The sequence below is a fragment of the Crocuta crocuta genome, unplaced genomic scaffold (genome assembly GCF_008692635.1).
Source record: "Crocuta crocuta isolate KB4526 unplaced genomic scaffold, BGI_CrCroc_1.0 scaffold42, whole genome shotgun sequence".
In the NCBI taxonomy this organism is placed as follows: Eukaryota; Metazoa; Chordata; class Mammalia; order Carnivora; family Hyaenidae; genus Crocuta; species Crocuta crocuta.
In genome coordinates this window covers 324,136-344,970 of record NW_027528744.1, presented here as the reverse complement: position 1 = coordinate 344,970, position 20,835 = coordinate 324,136, and the positions used below count along the sequence as shown (strand labels likewise).

Genomic DNA, 20,835 nt, shown 5'->3' with positions numbered 1-20,835 from the left:
TTTTAAAAGTGTTGATTCTCCCAGTGCATGAGCATGGAATATCTTTCCATTTAAGTAAATAGATACATCTTTAATAACTTTCATCAGTGTTTTAGAGTTTTCAAAGTAGAGTCCGTTCTTTCATGTCTGTGGTTGAGCTTATTGGTAGGTATTTTATGCTTCTTGGTGCAATTGTGAATGGAATTGTTTCCTTAATTTTTCTTTCTGCTACTTCACTAGTGTACAGAAATAACAGATTTCTGTAAATTGATTTTGTATTCTGCAACTTGACTAAATTAATTTATTAGCACTAATAGTTTTTTGGTGGCGTCTTTAATGTTTTCTCTCTTTCTTTTAAACTTTTAATGTTTGTTTATTTTTGAGAAAGAGAGCAAGGGAGGGGCAGAGGAAGAGGGAGACACAGATCTGCATGTCAATCCAAAGAAGCGAACAGTAGGTAACTCTTGTAAAGCCTGTGGCTATCATGGCATGCTTCACACACATCATAAACTCTGCACATTCATTCTCAGAAACCTACCTGAGAATAGTGACAGTGGTACAGGGAAGAAAGAAAAGGAAAAGAAAAACAGGAAGGGCAAAGACAAGGAAAATGGTTCCATGTCCAGCAGTGAGACCCCACCACCACCACCACCAGATGAAATCAGTCCTCTTCCACATGCTGTGGAAGAAGAGGAGGATGATGATTGGGGGGAGCATACAACTGAGGAAGCTCAAAGTTGCAGAATGGATGAAATCAGTGACCATGCAAAAGTTCTGACGCTCATTGATGATTTGGAAAGGACTGTTGAAGAGCTGGTCAATGTCCTGTTTGATTTTGTTAAGAAAAAGAAAGAAGGTATTATTGACTCATCGGACAAAGAAATTGTTGCTGAAGCAGAAAGATTGGATGGAAAAGCCATGGGTCCTCTTGTTTTGACTGAAGTTCTTTTTAATGAGAAGATTAGAGAACAAATTAAGAAATACAGGCACCATTTCCTACGATTTTGTCACAACAACAAAAAAAGCTCAGCAATACCTTCTTCATGGTTTGGAGTGTGTGGTACCAGTGCATCAAGCTCAGCTCATTTCCAAGATTCCCCATATCTTAAAGAAGTTGTATGATGCAGATCTGTTGGAAGAAGTCATCATCAGTTGGTCAGAAAAGGCCTCTAAGAAATATGTCTCAAAGGACCTTTCCAAGGAGATTCGTGTCAAAGCAGAACCATTTATAAAATGGTTGAAGGAACCAGAGGAGGAATCTTCTGGAGGTGAAGAAGATGATGAAGATGAGAATATTGAGGTGGTGTATTCGAAGACTGCCAGTATACCTAAAGTTGAAGCTGTGAAGTCTGACAACAAGGATGATGACATTGATATTGATGCCAATTAAAGGCGTGGGTGCAACCCAGCTTAAAAGCGTAATGCTGCAAATCTTTCTGCATCATCAGCCAGAAGTGCAACATGTATGTGCAAAAGCTAAAATGGCTTAACATCATGCTACACTTTCTACTAAAAATGTGCTGCTCTGAGTGGTCTGTAATTAAGCCCAATAAGACATCTAGGGAGTCCATACACATATCAGTGACCAGATACAGTTTGCTTACTTATAGCATGTTTCTTTTTGAAAACTTAGTGGTGGACACATTTGGATCACATTTGTACAGTTAAATGTTTGATTTTGGTCATTCTTAAGATTTTTGACTCTGAATGACTTAAGCTGAAATGGCTCCTCCTTAAAATACTGCAGCATCATTAACCTGATAGGATTTTGGGAGTCTGTTAGATATTGTTAGATGCTGAGACTTTAAAGATGTCTTCAGCAGAACGTAAACATAAGCTTACTTATAATTATCTTTATCGGCCATTGGGAAATAAGTACTTTTTTGAGTGTTCAATCCCTCAAATTGGCATCTGGTAATGTATATTCTTCCCATGCCAAGGTGGACTGATAATCAAATGGCAGCGTGACATCTTTATCTTACTGAGAAGTAAAAATGACCTGAGTGTCCTGTAAATAATTTTAAGAGCAGGTTTTGAAACTTGAATTGTGTTTTTTCAGTTGGTGTATATTTGCCCCAAATTGTAGTCTTTGGAGTCATGTGCATTGCACATTGAATTATTACATTAACAAGCATTTTATGTGTATGTAGCCGTTGCTTTATACTGAGAAAATTCTGAAACTAAGGTGTGATTATATAGTAAGCTATGACTTTATTTGGGGGAAGCAGGAAAAGGTGCACTTAATCTCTAGCAAAACCTCAGCGTCATTTTTCAACTCTTACTCTTATGGTTTAATTACACTTTTCAAATGTTCAGGCATACTGTATCTTTTGTTCATTGTGGATTTTCTCCTGACAATATGGTTTGTTTAATGCCTTTACGCGTAGATACTTAGTAGCTTATGCTCTTGTTTCTGTGACACAGAATCCAAAGCAGGCTCCGGGCTCTGAGCTTTCAGCACCGAGCTTGAACCATAACATCATGAGCTGAACCAGAGTTGGTTGCTTAATCAACTGACCAACACAGGCACCTCTAACATTTTCTGTATATAGTATTACATCATCATCTGTAAATAATGAACATTGTACTTCTTCCTTACCAATTTGGATGCCTTTTATTTCTTTTTCTTGTCCAATTGCTGTGACTAGGACTTCCAGTACTATGTTGAATAAAAGTAGTGAGAGTTGACATCCTTGTCTTGTTCTTGACCTTAAGGAGAAAGCTTTCAGTTTTTCACTATTAGGGATGATGTTAGCTGTGGGTTTTTCTTAAGTGACTTTTATTATGTTGAGGTCTGTTCTCTTTATACCTACTGTGTTGAGGGTTTTGTCATGAATGGATTTTGTACTTTGTCAAATGCTTTTTCTGTATCTGTTGAAATGATCGTACGTTTTTAATCTTTTGTTGACGTGATGCATCATATTGAGTGACTTGTGAATATATTGAACTACTCCTGCATCCCGTGAATAAATCCCACTTGATCGTGGTGAATTGTTTCTTAGATGTATTGTTAAATTTGACTTGCTAATATTTTGTTAAGAATTTTTACATCTTTATCAGTTATTGGCCTATAGTATTCTATTTTTCTGTGATGTCTTAATCCACTTTTGGTATCAAGGTAATGGTGGTCTCAGAATGGATTTGGAAGCTTTTTTCCTTCTTTATTTTTTGAAATCATTTGACAAGAATAAATTTTAAATTGTCTTTAAATATTTGGTAGTATTCACCTGAAAAGTCATCTGGTCCTGGACTTTTGTTTGTTGAGAGATTTTTTTGATTATTCAGTTTCATTGCCAGTAATCTGTTCAAATTTTCTATTTCTTCCTGATTCAGAAATTTATCTGTTTCTTTTGGGTTGTCCAGTTTGTTGGCATATAGTTTTTCATAATATTCTTTTATAATCCTATGTATTTATGTGCTTACAATTGTTACTTCTCCTCTGCTTCATTTCTGTATTTATTTATTTGATTCCTGTCTCTCTAGTTTTTCAATTTTGTTCATCTTTCCAAGGAATTAGCCCCTGATTTCATTGATCTGTTTTGCCTTTTTTTTTAGTACCTATTTCATTTGTTTCTGCTTAAATCTTTATGATTTCCTTCTTTCTGCTGCCTTCAGGCTTGGTTGTTCTTTTTAGGCTTAAGGTTAAGGTGTTTTTTTGAGATGTTTCTTTCTTTTTGAGATAGGCCTATATTGCTATAATCTTCCTGCTTAGAATAGCTTTTTCTGTATCTCAAAGATTTTGGACAATTGTATTTTCATTTTAATTCATCTTCATGTATCCGTTTTATTTCCTCTTTGATTCCTTGGTTGACCCATTCGTTGCTTAGTAGCATGTTATTTAATGTCTGTGTATTTGTGTTCTTTCCTGGTTTCTTTTTGTGGTTTATTACTAGTTTCATGCCGTGTGGTCAGAAAAGATGCAGGGTATGATTTCAGTCTTTTTGAATTTGTTGAGACTTTTTTGTAGCCTAAGATGTAATCTCTTCTCCAGAGTGTTCTGTGTGCTTTTGAAAAGAAGGTGTATTTTACAGTTTTTGGATGGAATGTTCTGAATATATCTTTTATATCCATCTGGTCCAATGTGTCATTCAATGGCACTAGTTCCTTGTTGAATTCCTGTCTGGTCTATCCACTGATGTAAGTGGGATGTTAAAGTCCTCTATTGCTATTGTATTACTATCTGTTTCTTCCTTTATGTCTGTTAATAGTTGCTTTATGTATTCGTGGGCTTCCATGTTGGGTGCATAAATATTTAAAATTGTTATATCTTCTTCTTGGATTATTCCCTTTATGGTTATGTGGTTTCCTTTGTCTCTTGTTACAATCTTTGTTTTAAAGTCTGTTTTGTCTGGTATAAGTATTGCTACCCTAGCTTTCTTTTTGATTCTATTTGTATAATTAATATTTTCCCATCTCTTCACTTAAATGCTCAGTTTTAGACATCTCTATCCTTAGTGCTTAATACAATATCTGGAACATAGTAAATGCTTAATAAATGTTTGGATGAATTAATCGATGCAATGGAAGGTAGAATTACAAGTAGACTTTTTAATAAACACCCAGATTTCATTTAAAAACAATTGGGTTCATTGGCAGTCAGAAAGAAGGTGTCTAGGGAAGTGGTAGGCATATAGATGAACTGGATAACATTAGTCTACTTTTAAATATATTTGCAGTATTCCATAGTATATATTTTGTTTTTTTAAAATGAAATCTATGGTATCCATCTCTGACAGTTTTCAGATAATTATATAGGCATGGGACATCTTCTAGAAGAGACATGAGTATTAAATATTGTTAAATTTAACAGTCATTCACGACCCTCCTAACCTGACAATGTGGTATGCAAAAAGAAAATGGGAATGGTGGAGACAGAGGTAGACAGTTACAAGTACATAAATCTGGAAGATTATTATAAGTATTGTTACATAAGATTTCTTAGTTGAAATCTTCACTTGAAAGTGAAGACTAATAAAATTTTGATTAGCTTTATAGCTTATTGAAGTAAATTTCATTAGAAATCTAATAATACTCTCAGAGAAATACTTTGTTCACAGAATGTTCATTGAATTGCTTGTATGTTATAAATTATTCGGTTCATGTTCTTCAGGTCTTGTCTTTACAATGAAAATTTTTGTCACCAAATTTCGAAAAATATTATTGGCAATAAGGTGCTCCACCTGACCCTGCTCAAATTTTTCTTTAATTTAGTGGAAAGTGAAGTGCGACATCTGAGCCAAAAGTAAGTGTAATCACCAAGAAAAATTTTTCTGTATTTGTATTTTATGTATTACTTTTCTAATTTATGTATATCTAAAAAGTCACCTCATGTTCTAGTTTAAAGTAGATTTGTTTTTAAAACATGGTTGCAAACATAGTCCTTCAGTGGCAGTAAACATTTTTATGTTCTTTATGTGGCTTTCATTCACATTCTTGTTTTTCACTTAGACATTTGGATATGTAAGATTTCATTATATTTTTCAGGGCTTATGTATTTTTTAATTCTTAAGTAATGGAATACTGAAGTGAAAGTTCTGGGTTTTTTTTAACATTTAGTCTATAATATCCATGATAAGTTAGATTTCTGTTTCTGTTTGTTGGTCATTATATTGACTTATGGCAATTTTTTAATATTGTGTTCTTTAATTATGTTATAATCTTTATATACTATGTCCTTTCTATATTTAGAAATTGCTGAATCTTTTTGTATTATGGCAAAAGATATTATGCCTAATAACTGCAGTGATCAAGTTAGTATAAAATATACTTTGTTTCATATTTTCATTAGGTTGTATGACTGGTCAGATTCTCAGAGTCTGAAAATAACAGGAAAGGCAATCCTTCTTGAAATCTTTTGGTCAGGAAATGAGGCCTCTGGGCTTTTGACCAAACCAGTAAATATGCTTTTGGAGTGGACTATATATTCTCACAAGGAAAAGTGCAAATCTAATGATGTAAGTAGAATTGATTTACAAATGAATAATGGCCTATGAAAATACATCTTTGAGTTAAACATCTTTTGTCTTCATTCTTTGAGCAATTTGAATAAAACTAAAATCTATCCCAGTGTAGCACTGTTTTCTGTTTATTTTATTTAGTTTTATTGTAAAAGATCCTTAAAAGTTACTTTCTTCATCATCTTGCATTTGGGTGTAGTAGTTAGAGACAGTTTTTTGATCATTACTGCTGAGATAGCCAAATTCACTTATCATTCTAAATTTTTTACTTTTGTACAATTTCAATTCTTAAGGAACCTATGATTTTAAAAACGGAGTCCATACAATTTTTTGGTGTACAGATAGAAACTTCCGCTTGTTTTTAAAACTGCTTTTGTGGTTGTTAGTTATTTTTCATAAGTAGATCTTGTTTAGAAATACTTTAGAGATTTAAAGTATGGTGATTTTAGCCTATAACCTATCTGAAGGGTGGTTGGGAAAATTAAATGAACTGAAATACATAAAGTGTATCACAACATACTGTGCAGTGTTTTCAATGCATAATTACCATTAGTCACCTTTCTTCTCTTCAAAATAATCTGCTTTTAGGACTTAATTGTCTGCTTTTTTTGTGTTACATCATTGATTTCTGCTCATATTTTTTTTTCAAATTTTTATATAAATTACAGTTAGTGAACATACAGTACAATATTGGTTTCAGGCGTAGAATTCAGTGATTCATCACTTACATACAACACCCAGTGCTCATCACAAATGCCCTCCTTAATACCCATTATTCTGAGCCACTTAGGCGCCCCTATTCATAGGTTTTAATACTTCAGTGTGCTGTTAGTGTCTTTTTAATGTATTTTTTATTCTCAGTTATGAATTCTTTGGTCCAAGAAATATTTTAAGATGTTTTAAAACTTCTAAATGGGGTGCCTAGGTGGCTCAGTCAGTTAAGCATCCAACTTCAGCTCAGGTCATGATCTCGCCGTTTGTGGATTCGAGCCCCTCCTCGGGCTCTGTGCTGACAGCTAGCTCAGAGCCTGGAGCCTGTTTCGGATTCTATATCTCCCTCTCTCTCTCTGACCCTCCCCTGCTCATGCTGTCTCTCTCTCTCTCTTTCTCTCTCTCTCTTAAATAAGTAAAACATTAAAAAATTTTTTTTAAAAAATAAAACTTCTAAATGGATGTATTTTTGTTATGATTAATGGATTTTGTCTATGCTTTTTTGTTAATTTCTAATAGTAAATTATAGTTGAAAAATGAGCCCTGTATTTCTGCCATGTGAAATTAACTGAACTTTCCTTTTTGAGTCCATGTAAGATCAGAGTCCGCAGTGTGATTTCCCTATTGTTTTAAATTCCTCTCTGTTAAAGTCAAGTTTAATAGTTGCCTTCATCAATCCTTCTGAATCTACTTTGTGAATTTGTTCCTTTTTTCTTTCCTTCTTTCTTTCTTTACCATTTGTATAGATGATGGATAGTGTTTTACATGGAGAATTCGAGTGTTGAATGGCCATAAGTTTATTCCTTCTCCAGGAAAACTCTTATATAGTTTCTCTTTTCATATTTCCCCTGATCCTTCTTCTCTGCTCTACTTTTTTTAGTTCCAATTAAACTTCTTACACCTTCTTTGTGTATCTTCTGTGCTTTTTCCCTCTTAATCTAGATTTTCAGGTCATTTTCTATACTTGAAGCATTCTGGGTAGTGTCTTTTCATTTAATTTTTAGTTTACTACTAGGAGAGAGAGAGAGCGATAGAGACAGCGTAAGCAGGGGAACGTCAGAGAGAGAGGGAGACACAGACTCTGAAACAGGCTCCAGGCTCTGAGCTGGCTGTCAGCACAGAGCCCGATGCGGGGCTCAAACCCACGAACCGCGAGATCATGACCTAAGCGAAAGTCGGACACTTAACCGACTAAGCCACCCAGGTGCCCCAGTTTACTAGTCTCTTTTCAGGGGTGTCTTATATGTTGTTAAACATTACTATTGCTTTTATTAAAGATGACTGTTTTTATTTTTTGTATTTTTGCCAGGTTTAGACTTTTTTACTTCCTAGTTACTATGACATGTTTTTATGGTTTCTAGTTTCCTACAAAATATTCAGGGCTTTCTTTCAGTTTTCTATGTGTCAGTAATAATTTATAGTCTTTGACTGTTGCATATCTGAAGTCTTTGTAAGTCTACCTGTTGTTTCTCCTGTAAAGTTCTCTTATGTTGGATATATTCTTAGTGAGTTATCAATTACTATGTGCCATAAATTTCATTTGAAAATTATTTGTAGAAAGTATAACATAGCAAAAACACAGAATATCTTCCTCTGGAGAGAATTTCTTTTGCCATGTTTGAGGGTTCCTGGAAAATCGCAAGTGAAGTACAGGACTACAAATAGATACAGTTTTAAATTAGGCCTTGGGCTGTGGCTTTTATACTCCTTTTCCTCTGGGCTCCAAAAACTAGAGTTCTGTATCTTAGCTCTTTCTCTGGGGTCACCAAGTATCTTTAGGGTAAAGTGATCTAGCTTTGAGTGCCTCATTTGGATTTTTACCTTCTCCTAGATCTTGGCTTAGCAATTTCTTACATGTTTCTAGAAGACGTTTACATGTTTTATTCAACATTTTTAGTTTTCTTCTATAACAGCATTTATTTGAATTACTTAAGCCTCTAGTATCAGAAACAGAAGCCCTTACTGGTCTTTAAAAAGTCTGTCTCGGGGGTACCCGAGGCTTTAAAAAAAGAAAATTCTTTTGAAGGCTCCAAATTTTTTTAGTTTGGCTGTATACATGTGTATAAGTTGAAAATAGTCAACATAAAATGATACTTCATTGGCAGTTGAGTTTAATACTTCTGTACTTCTAAGATATAACTGATAACATTCTTAATTACTATCTGTTTATGTACTTTCTAGATCATAGAATCATTAGGGATAGAAAATATTTTCTTATTATGGAGCACTTCTGTTTTATCCATTTGTATTATTTAAGTTAAATTGCTTATTCATAATTGAAAATAATAATATTGACATTTTCACAATTTTACTAAATCGCCCAAAGGACTGTCAAAGACAGAAATTTACTCAGGAAATACTGATGTAATTAATAACAGATTTACCCGTATTTAACTTAATATTTTTGTTCAGAATTTTAAATGAATTAAACATTTTGTGAAGCAATCTGCAATTATAGCATTCATTATAACATTAGAACCAGCTTTAAACTTAACAGATTAATATTTTATTTAACATTTGAATTGTGTAAATTCATATAAACTAGTTTTTGTGTGTATGTGTTACCTTATCTGCTCAAATTCATTCTTGTACTAATTAAATCTTTTTGGCAGTTTTCAATTTCAAGAATTCCATGCATGTTCACAGACATCATTTTCTGTACTATAAAGCATTTGTTTCTTGATTTGCTGAGTTGAAGCATTCAATTTAAGTCATTAGCTAAACAGAAGTCCTCAGTTTATGCTAATATTGTTTTGTCATAATGTCAATCAGCAAGTGTTGCAGAGTGACACAGTGGCAGTGAATTTCATTGTCATTAATCTGAGAAAGCTTTAGGCTTTCCTTGGCAAAAGAGCAGAGGTGAGCTGTGTCAAGGTTATGAAGGAGGTATAAATTTGCTAAGCTGGGTGGTTAGTCCTACTTTTCTTTGTGATGTCCTTAAGTGCTATTTAATGATAACCCTAGAATTAAGGTAGAAATGGAAGCTACTTTGTACTTAAAGATAAGGAAATTGAGGCTAAAGAGTTTAAGGAACTTATTCAAGGTGTCACAGCTTGTGAGGGCAAAGTCTTGACTAGAGGCCAAGTCCCCATTGCAACCTACTTTTTCTGGTTTCAGATGCCAGTGTTTTAAACAGGAAGAGACACAGGATGTTTGTTATGTTTGCATCTATCTGACAGAGGTACTAAAGGAGCCATGTGCCCTCTCTTGCTGTGGGATATTATGTAAAGCCCTAACCTGGGAGTTGGAGGGCCAAGATTGTAGTTTGTTCTACATGATATACTAGTTAGTTTTTGGAAGATCACCAAATTGATTAAATGGAGGTTACTTGTCCTGACAGTCAATAGAGGCAATAGAGAACTGTATTGACAGTATATCTGATAATAGACTTTAACACATTAGAAAGGAGAGTCTAAGATAAATATCGGTCATATGCAAATCATGTGTATCTTTCATTTCTTTGTTAATTCTCTGGGTTTTCTGTCTGTTCAGCTTCAGCAAACATTTCAGTATTCCAGGAACCCTTGTCTCCCTTTATGGTGTACTTGCCATTTTCTCATGAATCTCTTTCTAAATCATATATATTCACTATATTAGAATTGATAATATTATTTATACGCTGTTAAAGTTCTAGTGAGTACAATCCGTAGCTCAGTAGCTTGGCCCTATGGTGATGGTGAGTGACATAGATAAGAATATAATGTGAAAGGGTCCAAAAACCTGATTTGAAAGGGTCTTTTTATATAAAAATTTACTACTATGAATATGTGATAGTATGGATGTTTAGCTAATATCACACAGTTAATTTTAACAAGCTCTCTTATCATGGTAAAGAAGATACAGTCATTTCTTGCAAACACTACCTATCTCTATCTAATAACCGTGGTATCAAGGTAAATTGAAAAATAGGCAATATCAAAATTAGTTTGTGGTATCAAGTACATGTGTACATACATTTGTATGAGGAAAGAGAAAGGTCCCAGCTGGTTGATTTTGTGGAGTCTTTTTTTAATTGATGGAGTGCTGGATTGTGGTTTTACATGAGACTTAGCTCTGTGGGCTAACCTCCTTTTTCCCTATTTAGAGCCTTATCACCAGGGATCTGAAGTGATCCTGATTTATTTTACCCTTGGGATGGGGAATATTTTGAGAAATCAGAATTTCCCAATCTCTTGATTGTTTCCTGAGTAGTGTCATTGCTGACATTCAGATAGTCATTGGGTTGCAAGGAGCATTCTGTGGCATGGATCTTGATATGATCCATTTTTAGTTCAAATGTAGATTATCACTGTCTTGTTTTATGTTCTCTTGATAAGTTGAAATATGAGAAATAAAACTTGCTCAGAGTGATTATCTCCATGTTGGCTTTACAAAGTAAAGAGTTGGCTTTCTGCAAACTACTTTGAATACTGACTAAGACTCAGTGCTTAAGAGAATGAGTTCTGATCAGCTTATGGCTTGGACTCTACCAGGATACTAGGGAAGGAGTTGGTACTTTCCCCTCCTGCTGATACAGTCAGTCCTACTGCTAGCTGCCCATGTCACACAGCTGCAACTGCAAGATTTAAACACAGCCCTCTAATCAGGGTGGGTGAGAGGGTGGTGCTGATGCCCATTCATGAATCCTGACCTGCAGGATCGAGCAGTGGTCAAGGTTCTGTATTGAGATCCCTGATGATGTTACAGGAAGGGTAGCACTTCCCTAATCATGCAGCTTAAAGTCTCCTCGGCCCTATTCTTCATAGTCTGTCTCTCACATTCTAATGTCCAGCCCTGCCTTATTGCAGTACTGCCACACAGTGTGACAGAGCCATAGGGAACTTGCATACCTACCTAAGCACCCTGACTCTGGACTTTTCCTCAGTATACACTGTTTTGGCAGGCCTGGCGTATGTGCTGCTTGCACACCAAACCAGACCTAGAACTTCAGTTTTGAAGTTAATAATAGCTTCTTATAATAAGGAATGATGATACTCTTAGAAAATGTTGGGTACTATAGGAACTTTGTTTGCTGATGGCAGAAGAAAGAAATCCAGTCGTCTGTGATGGTTAGAGATATCTTTGTCCCTAATCCCATATTAGGTATAGTATAGTTGCTGAACACAGCACTTACAATCTATTTGGATACTATAACATTTATTTATTTTCACATGTTTTCTACCCAACTGTTAATTTGTCAGTTTTTTTCATATTTATATTTCAACCCACCTAAAGAACAAATACCAAAGATAAAGAAATTTCACACAGTTTTAATGTCATTGTAGAACAGTGTTAATATTTTAATGAAAAATGTATGAAGTATTTTTATACCTCTTTGCCTTCTTAGTTTATGGATTAGAAAGAAATTTTCCACATTACAGTAAAGCATACTTATTATAATTAAATTTTGTATGCTTGCTTTATTTTTTATAGGAATTTAATAATGTTTATTGTAGAACTGACAATAGAGAGCAATATTCATTCTTTAAAAGTTGATCTTGGGTCGCCTGGGTGGCTCAGTCAGTTAAGCGTCTGACTTTGGCTCAGGTCATGATCTCATGGTTTGTGGGTTCGAGCCCTACATTGGGCTCTCTGCTGACAGCTAACTCAGAGCCTGGAGCCTGCTCTGGATTCTGCGTCTCCCTCTTTCTCTGATCTCCCCTGATCGTGCTGTCTCTGTCCCTCTCTAAAAGTAAATAAAACATTTAAAAAAATTGATCTCTATACATCCCTAAATTAGGTAATGTAAATTGATACAATTTAATAATTAGAATTTTAACCAATCTGTTTCTTTACAACAGTAGACGATTCTGTTTGCTAAATTTCTTATTCATTATGTTTTTTAAGTCTTTTTCTGGAATATGCCATTTGCAAAAATGTAAAGGTTAATTTTATGTATGAACAGTAGGGGTGGCTAAGTCCATCTTTTTTTTTTTAATATCTCTATTTCTGTTAACAAATGCACAAAGGCCAGATATCTCCTCCATGTTTTTTGTTTTTATTAATGTTTTATTTATTTCTGAGAGAGAGAGAGAATGAGAGAAGAGATAGTGTGAGCATGGGAGAGAGTCAGAGAGAGAGGGAGACACAGTATCTGAAACAGGCTCCAGGCTCTGAGCTAGCTGTCCGCACAGAGCCCGATGCGGGACTCTAACCCACGAACCTTGAGATCATGACCTGAGCTGAAGTTGGCCGCTTAACCAGCTGAGCCACCTAGGCGCCATAGTAAAGCACTTGACACTATTGAATAATATTTTAAAAGTTTATTACAACCTATCCATGTTTTATTGGAAATACTGCCATAGTAAAGCACTTGATACTATTGAATAATAGTTTAAAAGTTTATTATAACCTATCCATATATAAGTACTGGAGATTTTGGTTTATTAACTGTTTTATCATATGGATATAAAGATGTAGCTATGGATGGGGGTAGAAAAGAGGCAGAAAATAAATTGAACGAATTAGCTTGCTATGGTTCTCAGGAATATCTTACATAGTATTAGTGTACTCTATTTTTAAATAGCTAAGTTTTGCTTCAAGTATTTGAAATAGACCCTAATAATAAACATCTATTTTAATATTTTTCTAGTATTAAAAATACTACGAATATTTTTCCCATCTTAATGTTAGGTCTTCAAACATGAACTCGCCTACTTACTGACAGGAATTCTTGGAGCAGCAATAGATTATTGGATCTTCCTTGGTCTGAAGAGGGGTAAAAATGTGATGCGACACATGTCTGATGACTTAGGAAGTTACGTTTCCCTTTCATGTGATGGTAAGTGTGCTGTGTTTTTCTTAGACCTATTATGTGATTTTTCCTTAGGCAGTCTGTAATCTTTAACATACCTTCATATGAAGCTTTCTTAAAATAGTGACACACACATACATGCGCACATGTATGCATAACGTAGAAACCATATAAAGAAGGTAAAAATTACTCATCATGAATGTTCCCATTCAGATAAACATTTAATATTGTCATCTATTTCTTTCTAGTACTATCTAAGTATTTTTACATTCTTGCACTCATATATAGCATTTATATTATTTTCTTCTAAATGTTACATGAGAGTTCACCCCCATCACATTATTTATTATTAGAAATATTATTTTGATGATTTCACAAAAATGGAATGTTAGATGATAATATAGAAAACCGTACCTGGAAATATTTATTTATATGTAATCTTATTAATATTTTATTTAATCATATAATTAAAAATTATGAGTACACTACCCTATGTAAGTAAACATTTAACTAGAGAAATTTAATTCCTGTTTTTTATATTTTTAAAAATTTTTTTAAATGTTTTATTTATTTCTGAGAGAGAGGGAGACACAGAATCTGAAACAGTCTCCAGGCTCTGAGCTAGCTATCAGCACAGAGCCCGACGCAGGGCTCGAACCCATGAACCGCGAGATCATGACCTGAGCCAAAGTCAGATGCTTAACCGACTGAGCCACCCAGGAGCACCGTTAAATTTAATTTTTTTAATATTTGTATTAACTAGACATTTAAATTTGTTTCTCTTTTCATTGAAGAAATAGATTAACTTTTATGTATGGTTTCAAAATCTTACATGGTAAGAACTATTTTCAGTCCTTTTAATACTACTAATCATTGAGGTTAAATAAAAAATAGTATCTTTCATCTTATATATGTGCCTTATGAACAGTTCCCAGATCTCTTCCTATGTAAATACTTAACAGTAGTAAAATGAAACTCATTGACTCAGAATACTTACATTATAAAACCATTTGGCTTAACTTGGACTATGTATCACTATTTAAAACATTTGACCCAGATGTCTGTTGCTGTATAATTTTTCTTACTATAAAAAGCTGCTACTATTTCTTTTTGATTGAGTCTGGTGATGTAACAAATGAGCATGGATGAAGCAAAAAGAAGTCATTTATATGTATAATTTTCCTCACTCTTTCTCCTCTCCTCAATCATCTATTCTATGCTCACTTTACAAAAGATTGTACCAAACTTTTGGTCTCCAGAGGGAGGGAAGGAGGCCTGAGGTACCTTCCAAAAGACCTGAGGTACCATTCCTGAACTTCAGTCAGGTTAGGGAACTATGAATCTTTTTATTTCTTTCTTTCTCGCATCCTAACTTTCTAAAATGAATGTATTTCAAAACAAGGAAGATTTTTGTGGCCCTCGTATAAAAGATTGTTTTTTATATGCTTCAAAAATTTTAAACTGCCAAATACTCTTTTTTGTCATATATATGTTTCTGTATATCTAGGTTTTATGTAAAAGAAAAAGTTCTTGAATATGCTGTCAATCACTTTAATACTTTGAAGAAAAATTCTAGAATACGAATCCAGGATTAAAACTGGGGTTCAGGATTTATTTGGTGATGCCCTCTGCAAAGAGTGGTCTCTCTTTATACTACTGAACTTAGAAGATTTTTATCTAAAACATTTTATCTTCTTTCTTTTTCTTTGAGCTGAGGAGTGATTACCGTTACTTTTGTGGATTGCTGTTCTTTGTTGCTTGACTTTTTAACATTACGTAGCTCAAATTCAATTTTCCTTTACAATCCTTTCTTCTTTCACACCATTCCTGGGTAGTTCTTTTGTTGTTGTTGTTGATGTTGTTTTAGAAACCACAGGTTTCTGGCATTATTTGCTAGTATGAGAACTAACCATTCAGCTAAAAGGATTCTCCTGCTTGTTATTATTCCATAATGAAGCTTCTTTGAGTTGGGGGACCCATGACAGGATTAGCAGTGGTGTTAGAAGGCCGTCAGTACAGTTAAATGTGTTATTTCCAGTATGTGTTGGTTACCTTGACGGTAATACAATTTATCTCATAGTTTAGCCAAATGCAGGAAATAGGAGCCTATACTAATAGGGTTTTGTTAGGTGTTCTAAGTCAGGTTCAATGCTTTCTTCACTCATATTCTGATTGGCACTGTACTTTAAAGCATGGTATTGATATCCACTGCTATTTCCTCCTTTCACATGACAAGTTTAAACCCAACAAGTTTGAGCCTATGACTGACTTAAGCTACAGCTAGACGTTAATGTTACCATTACGATCATTTTGACATACTGAGTGATTACTTTGCTTCCCCCAGTGTGTTTGATCACTAGTATTTAAAACTCTCATTGAGATTTATACTATATCCATGTTTGAAAAGTAGGCTTAACCCCCTTTTTTTTTTTTTTTTAACTCAAAACACATAATTAGTTCTTGGGGCTTCTAATTGAGCTACAGGTAGGCAATTTTAAAAATTGAAGATATTTCTAAAATGGTTCAAATTAATATCTTCCTAAATTTTTGTTGTCAGTATGGCTTGATGTTTTACCTTTGTCAAGAGACAGAAATGAAGTGAACAAGTTATCTTTAAGAGAGTGTAAGTAGCTTTTCTAGAGCCAATATGCAAAATTAAAGTGTTTATTATGGACTTTATTGCATAATAACTTTTATCCCTACAAGTGGCCCAGGCATTTTAATAATGTCCTTTTTGTCAGTATGTCAGTATTTTGACGAAGAACCATTTCTTTTTCTCTGTGGATGCTCCCTTTTTTTTAAATTTCTTTGCATTTTTCATAAACTGCTTTTTGCTTTTACTAGGTCACTAATAAAGATACTATAGTTTGGCTGTTATGTAACATTTAATTGAAAATAATAGTCCATCATTCTCATGGTGAACTGTACATTCTTGTTTTTCTCAGCGCAAAAGTATAAATTATATCATGATGCTACTCCGATTCAAATCTATTAATTTTAGTTTAGTAAAACTGTGGTTTTTGTTCTATAGAAAATTAAGGTAGAAGATATTTCAATAGATAAGATCCTTTCTTCTTTCCTTCAGATCTCATGTTCATTAACCCACATTGATGTCATTCTCTTTTACTTCTGAACACTTTGAACAGAAAGACTTTTCTTATTTCCCTCTCTATATTTTAAGATCAGGTGATCTGAAATTACTTTTTTATTTTCATTGAAATTTCTGGTATATTGGCTTAAACTAGCATTTGGTAAACTGTTTTGTGTACGGTATCACATAGTTAGTATTGTTGGCGCTACAGGCTCACAGTCTGTGCCAGCTCCTCACCTCTGAAGTTGTAGGAAGAGCAGCCGTACACAGTACATAGGTGGACATGGTGATGTTTCAGTAAAACTGTATTTATAAAAATAGACAGCAAGACGTTGTGTCTTAACTTATTTTTTCTCCTGTTTTTAGTGGGAAGAAAACATGTCATCAAAATCTATAATATTTTTTATACATCTTTAGAGAAATTTGGTAAAACTCCCTTTGTCCTTCCCAGGCTACATCATTATTTTTTCCTGATACAAAATTTTTCCAAACTCTAATTTTTATTTTTTAAATCTCTATTCTCATTCCTCTCTATTTTTCAGACCTCTTCCATAAACATGTTTTCATAATTTTACTAATTATCTCATTAGAATGTTTCTGTTCACTTTATTTATTCAGCAGATTTTTATTGCAACTCTACCAGGCCCAGATACAAATACCATGTATAGTGTAGGGGGGAAGGAAAAGTAACAAAACATGGCCCTTGAGTTTTTGGAAATTTTGGTGAGAGAAACAGATTATAATTAGATTACTGTACATACATTGTCTAAAAATGCTGATTGTTTCAAACAAGAAAAACTGGGTGTTGAGATGAGTGAACTTACACTTCATATCAGGTAATCATGTAAAGTAAAACCTAAAAAAGGAAAAGTAGGAGTTGGACAGAGACAGGGAAGCATACTCCCAATAGAAAACACATTACCAAAACTCTTGAGATAGGAAGAAGTAGGGCCTGTTTGAAATCTTAAGGTAGCTAGCTGATGGCAAGATACAAGGAGAAGAGTGGCCAGAATAAAAGCAGAGAAATTGTAGGGGAGTTTGCTGAAGAACTCCTAAGCCATGTTGAGGAGTTAGAAGCTGTTTTAACAGGGGAATGGCATGACCTGATAAACTTTTTTAAAAAGCCTATCAAATACTCTTTCTTGGTAAATAACTTCATTTGGATCATCTCTTTTGAGCTGTACAGTGCAAGTTATTTATGCTTTGTTTTTGCCTCTGCTTAGAGATGATATGTTAAGAGATCAGTCAGTATGTTGTAGTAAACACTGTGATGATGGCTTTTTTTTTTTTTCTAAATGTGTAGCTAGAGATTTAATATTCAAAAGAATTCTTTCAGAATAGAAGAAAATATTTGCAAATCATACATCAGCTAAGGGGTTAATATTCAAAATATATAAAGAACTAACAAAACTTAATAGCAGACAGTCTGTTAAAAATTGGGCAGAAGTAAATACACATTTTTCTAAAGAGGACATGAAAATGTTCTACAGACATACGAAAAGATGCTCAGTAGCACTAATCATCAAGAAGGTGCAAATCAAAACGACAGTGAGATCCCACCTCACACCTGTTGGAATGGCTATTCAAGAGGATGAGACAGTGGTTCACATGGATGTATTGAAAAGAGAGCCTGTATACACTATTAATGGGAACGTAAAGTAGTCCAGATACTATGGAAAGTAATATGGAGGTTCATCAAAAATTAAAACTTGATCCAGCATACAATTCAGCAGTACCACTTCTTTGTACATACCCAAAGGAAATGAAAACAGATTTTGATGAGATTTATGCACACCCATGTTTGTCACATCAGTATTCACAGTAACCACGATATGGAAAAATCCAAATGCCTATCGTTGGATGAATGGCTACAAAAGATGTGGTATACATATACCGTGGAATATTATCCAGCCATGAGAAGGGAGGATTCTGCTATTCACAACACCACGGATGGACCTTGAGCACATTACAGTAAATGAAAAAGACAAGTACTGTATGAAGTCACTTACACGTGGAAACTTAAAAAGTCAGACCTATAAAACACAAAAAGCAAACCCAGTAAAATTGATGTGATGTAACATTGGGTTCCAGGAGCAAACAGTCAAGAAAGAGCTCTTGGGACATCGTTGGTGCATAAAAGGTGGTTTTATTAAAGCACAGCAACAGGACCCATCAGCAGGAAGAGCTGTACCGGAATTTTGAGGAGTGACTGATGGTAAACTTGTAAGTTGGGAGGGGGTTAGAGATAGTGTAAGTCTCTTAAGGAATTTGGAAGCAAGGTTTTCAGGACCTTGAGGGGTTAGCTGCTGTTTAAGAATAAAGTCATTTACTAATCTCTAGTAAACCTTAGTTATGAGACCCTCCAGATGTATGTCAGGGGGCCGTATGTCCAAACATAGGATAATTGCTAACATATTTTAGGACTGGCGGGGAGAGAGCGGTTGTTGGCAGGGAGTAGAGATAAAGGAAGTTTTCAAAGGGATTCTCGTATGTTAAGACTTACAGGACCCTGGAGGTTGGGCTAATGTCATAATGTGAAGCTAAGGTTACTTTTTGCATCTAGCAAAGTATTAACATTGAAGCATTTGAATTCCTGGAGGAACGTAGCTCTGCCTGTCTTAAGTGCTTGTCATTGGGTTCTTTTCTTCTACATTTCTTTTGTTTTTGTTCTCCACATCACAGTGGTGGTTACTATAGGATGGGGAGTAGGGGGTTAAGATTGATTGTATTTAAGGATACAAACTTGAAGTGAGTCGTAAATAAGCCATAGACATCTATCTAATATACAATATAATGAATACAGATAATACTGCACTGTAATGATGTTATATAATAAATGCTACTTCGGTGGCAATCGTATTACAGTGTATAAAAGTATCAAAGTAACAGACTGTATACCTTAAATTTATAAAATGTAGTATGTCAAGTTGATTAAAATCCTTTGATGATCATTCTTCCTGCTTACACAGTTTCAGTAATACAGTGTAGTAGGTTGTAAGTAGTCAGTTGTAACAAAAGGTTGTAAACCACTCCTTTCTCATTTGTAGTTCTAATCATTGTAGCTCAATGGAGGCCATTTTGGAAAGGTTTATTTGAATGGAGCAGTCTCCTGTATGTGTGGGCTAGGTGGATCTACTTCACATGTAACTGGAGCCATTTGCCCATATGTGTGTCTCAAGGCAAGAAGGTTAGGTCTTTAGGCAAGGCAGAGTTTCTAGCTTAGCCTGGGCACTGTTTATATTTGGGGCTGGATCATTCTTTGTTGTGGAAGGCTGTACTATGAACTGAATTGTAGGGCTTTCAGTAGTAGCCGTGTCCTTTGGCCACTGAATGCCATTACCACCTCCCACACTAGTTATGACAACCAAGCATTGCCAAATGTTCCCTGGAGGAAAATTCCCCACCCACTTAGTTCATTGTCCATCCTCTTCACTCCATTATGCACCCCTCCTGCAGTTGAAATTCAGACAATTAAGGACTGCAGGAATGCCAGCCCTTAGCCTTTTGTTAAGGCATTTGAGCAGGATAGGACTTCTGTTGGGTGTCTGGAGTCTTTTCAGCCCAAAGGAACTCACGCTTGCGTACAGAGGTCAAGCTTTATACTCAATATTGATATTTAGTTTATCATCCTGTTCAGTTTTTAAAATGCATTTTAACCTGTTATGTTTATTTTGCTAATTTTATTGACTTTTTCTAGTTCTAATTTTTTCCAGGGCTTATAGTAAAGGAGAACAGAATATGCCACCCCTGAATGTGCCACCTTGGCATGTGGCTTATTTTGAGCTAAAGACAGTTAAGAACCAACAGACTTTAGGAAGAGCTTTTTATCTCCGCCTTAACTAGGCCTTCTATACAAAGAGTATGGTCTAGATGTGGTGAGCTAGGGCTAGCTTGGCAGGGTCTGTTTGTTCAGATTCCTGTATGTGTCCCATTGTCTCTGCATAGCATGACAGACATTTTGTTAACAAACATTTGCTTTTCCCATCTTCCTGTGAAATGTATTCTTTGCCTCCTAAGTTCAGGGTAACCTCAATTGCCAAATGTCTTGGAATACTCCTGTCTGTGTGTGGCTCCTGCATGAAAGGAATTAAATGTGTTTTTCTCCTGTTAGTCTTATATCTATTTAATTAATAGACCAACCAAAGGAATTTCGAAGTGTCGAGGAAAAACTTTTCCTTCCCTACAGCTGACTACAGAGAGGGTGATTTTAGTGTCTGGATGGTGGTTATTCTGTGGCTGCTGCAGCTGAGAGCTCCTGAGACCATTTTCAGAGAGCAAACGGAAGGTAGGAATTCTTAACATGTCAGTTTCCCAGATCTCTGCCTCCAGAGTCCAGTGGAAGCAAGAATAGTGAGAGTCCTCTT

The 20,835-nt window shown here is 34.9% G+C and overlaps 1 protein-coding gene and 1 pseudogene across 3 annotated transcripts in view; both read left to right on the top strand.

Moving 5' to 3' along the window:
• The window catches only part of SLF1 (SMC5/6 complex localization factor 1), an 81,622-nt gene that overhangs the window by 43,471 nt on the left and 17,316 nt on the right, over nt 1-20,835 (top strand). For all 3 annotated transcript variants that reach the window (XM_077755309.1, XM_077755311.1, XM_077755310.1), the window contains 3 exons: nt 5,090-5,221; nt 5,768-5,933; nt 13,260-13,407. In XM_077755309.1, coding sequence (XP_077611435.1) covers nt 5,090-5,221; nt 5,768-5,933; nt 13,260-13,407 — 446 coding nt within the window. The remainder of the gene's footprint in view (nt 1-5,089; nt 5,222-5,767; nt 5,934-13,259; nt 13,408-20,835) is intronic.
• LOC144224362 (eukaryotic translation initiation factor 5 pseudogene) lies at nt 123-1,558 on the top strand (annotated as a pseudogene).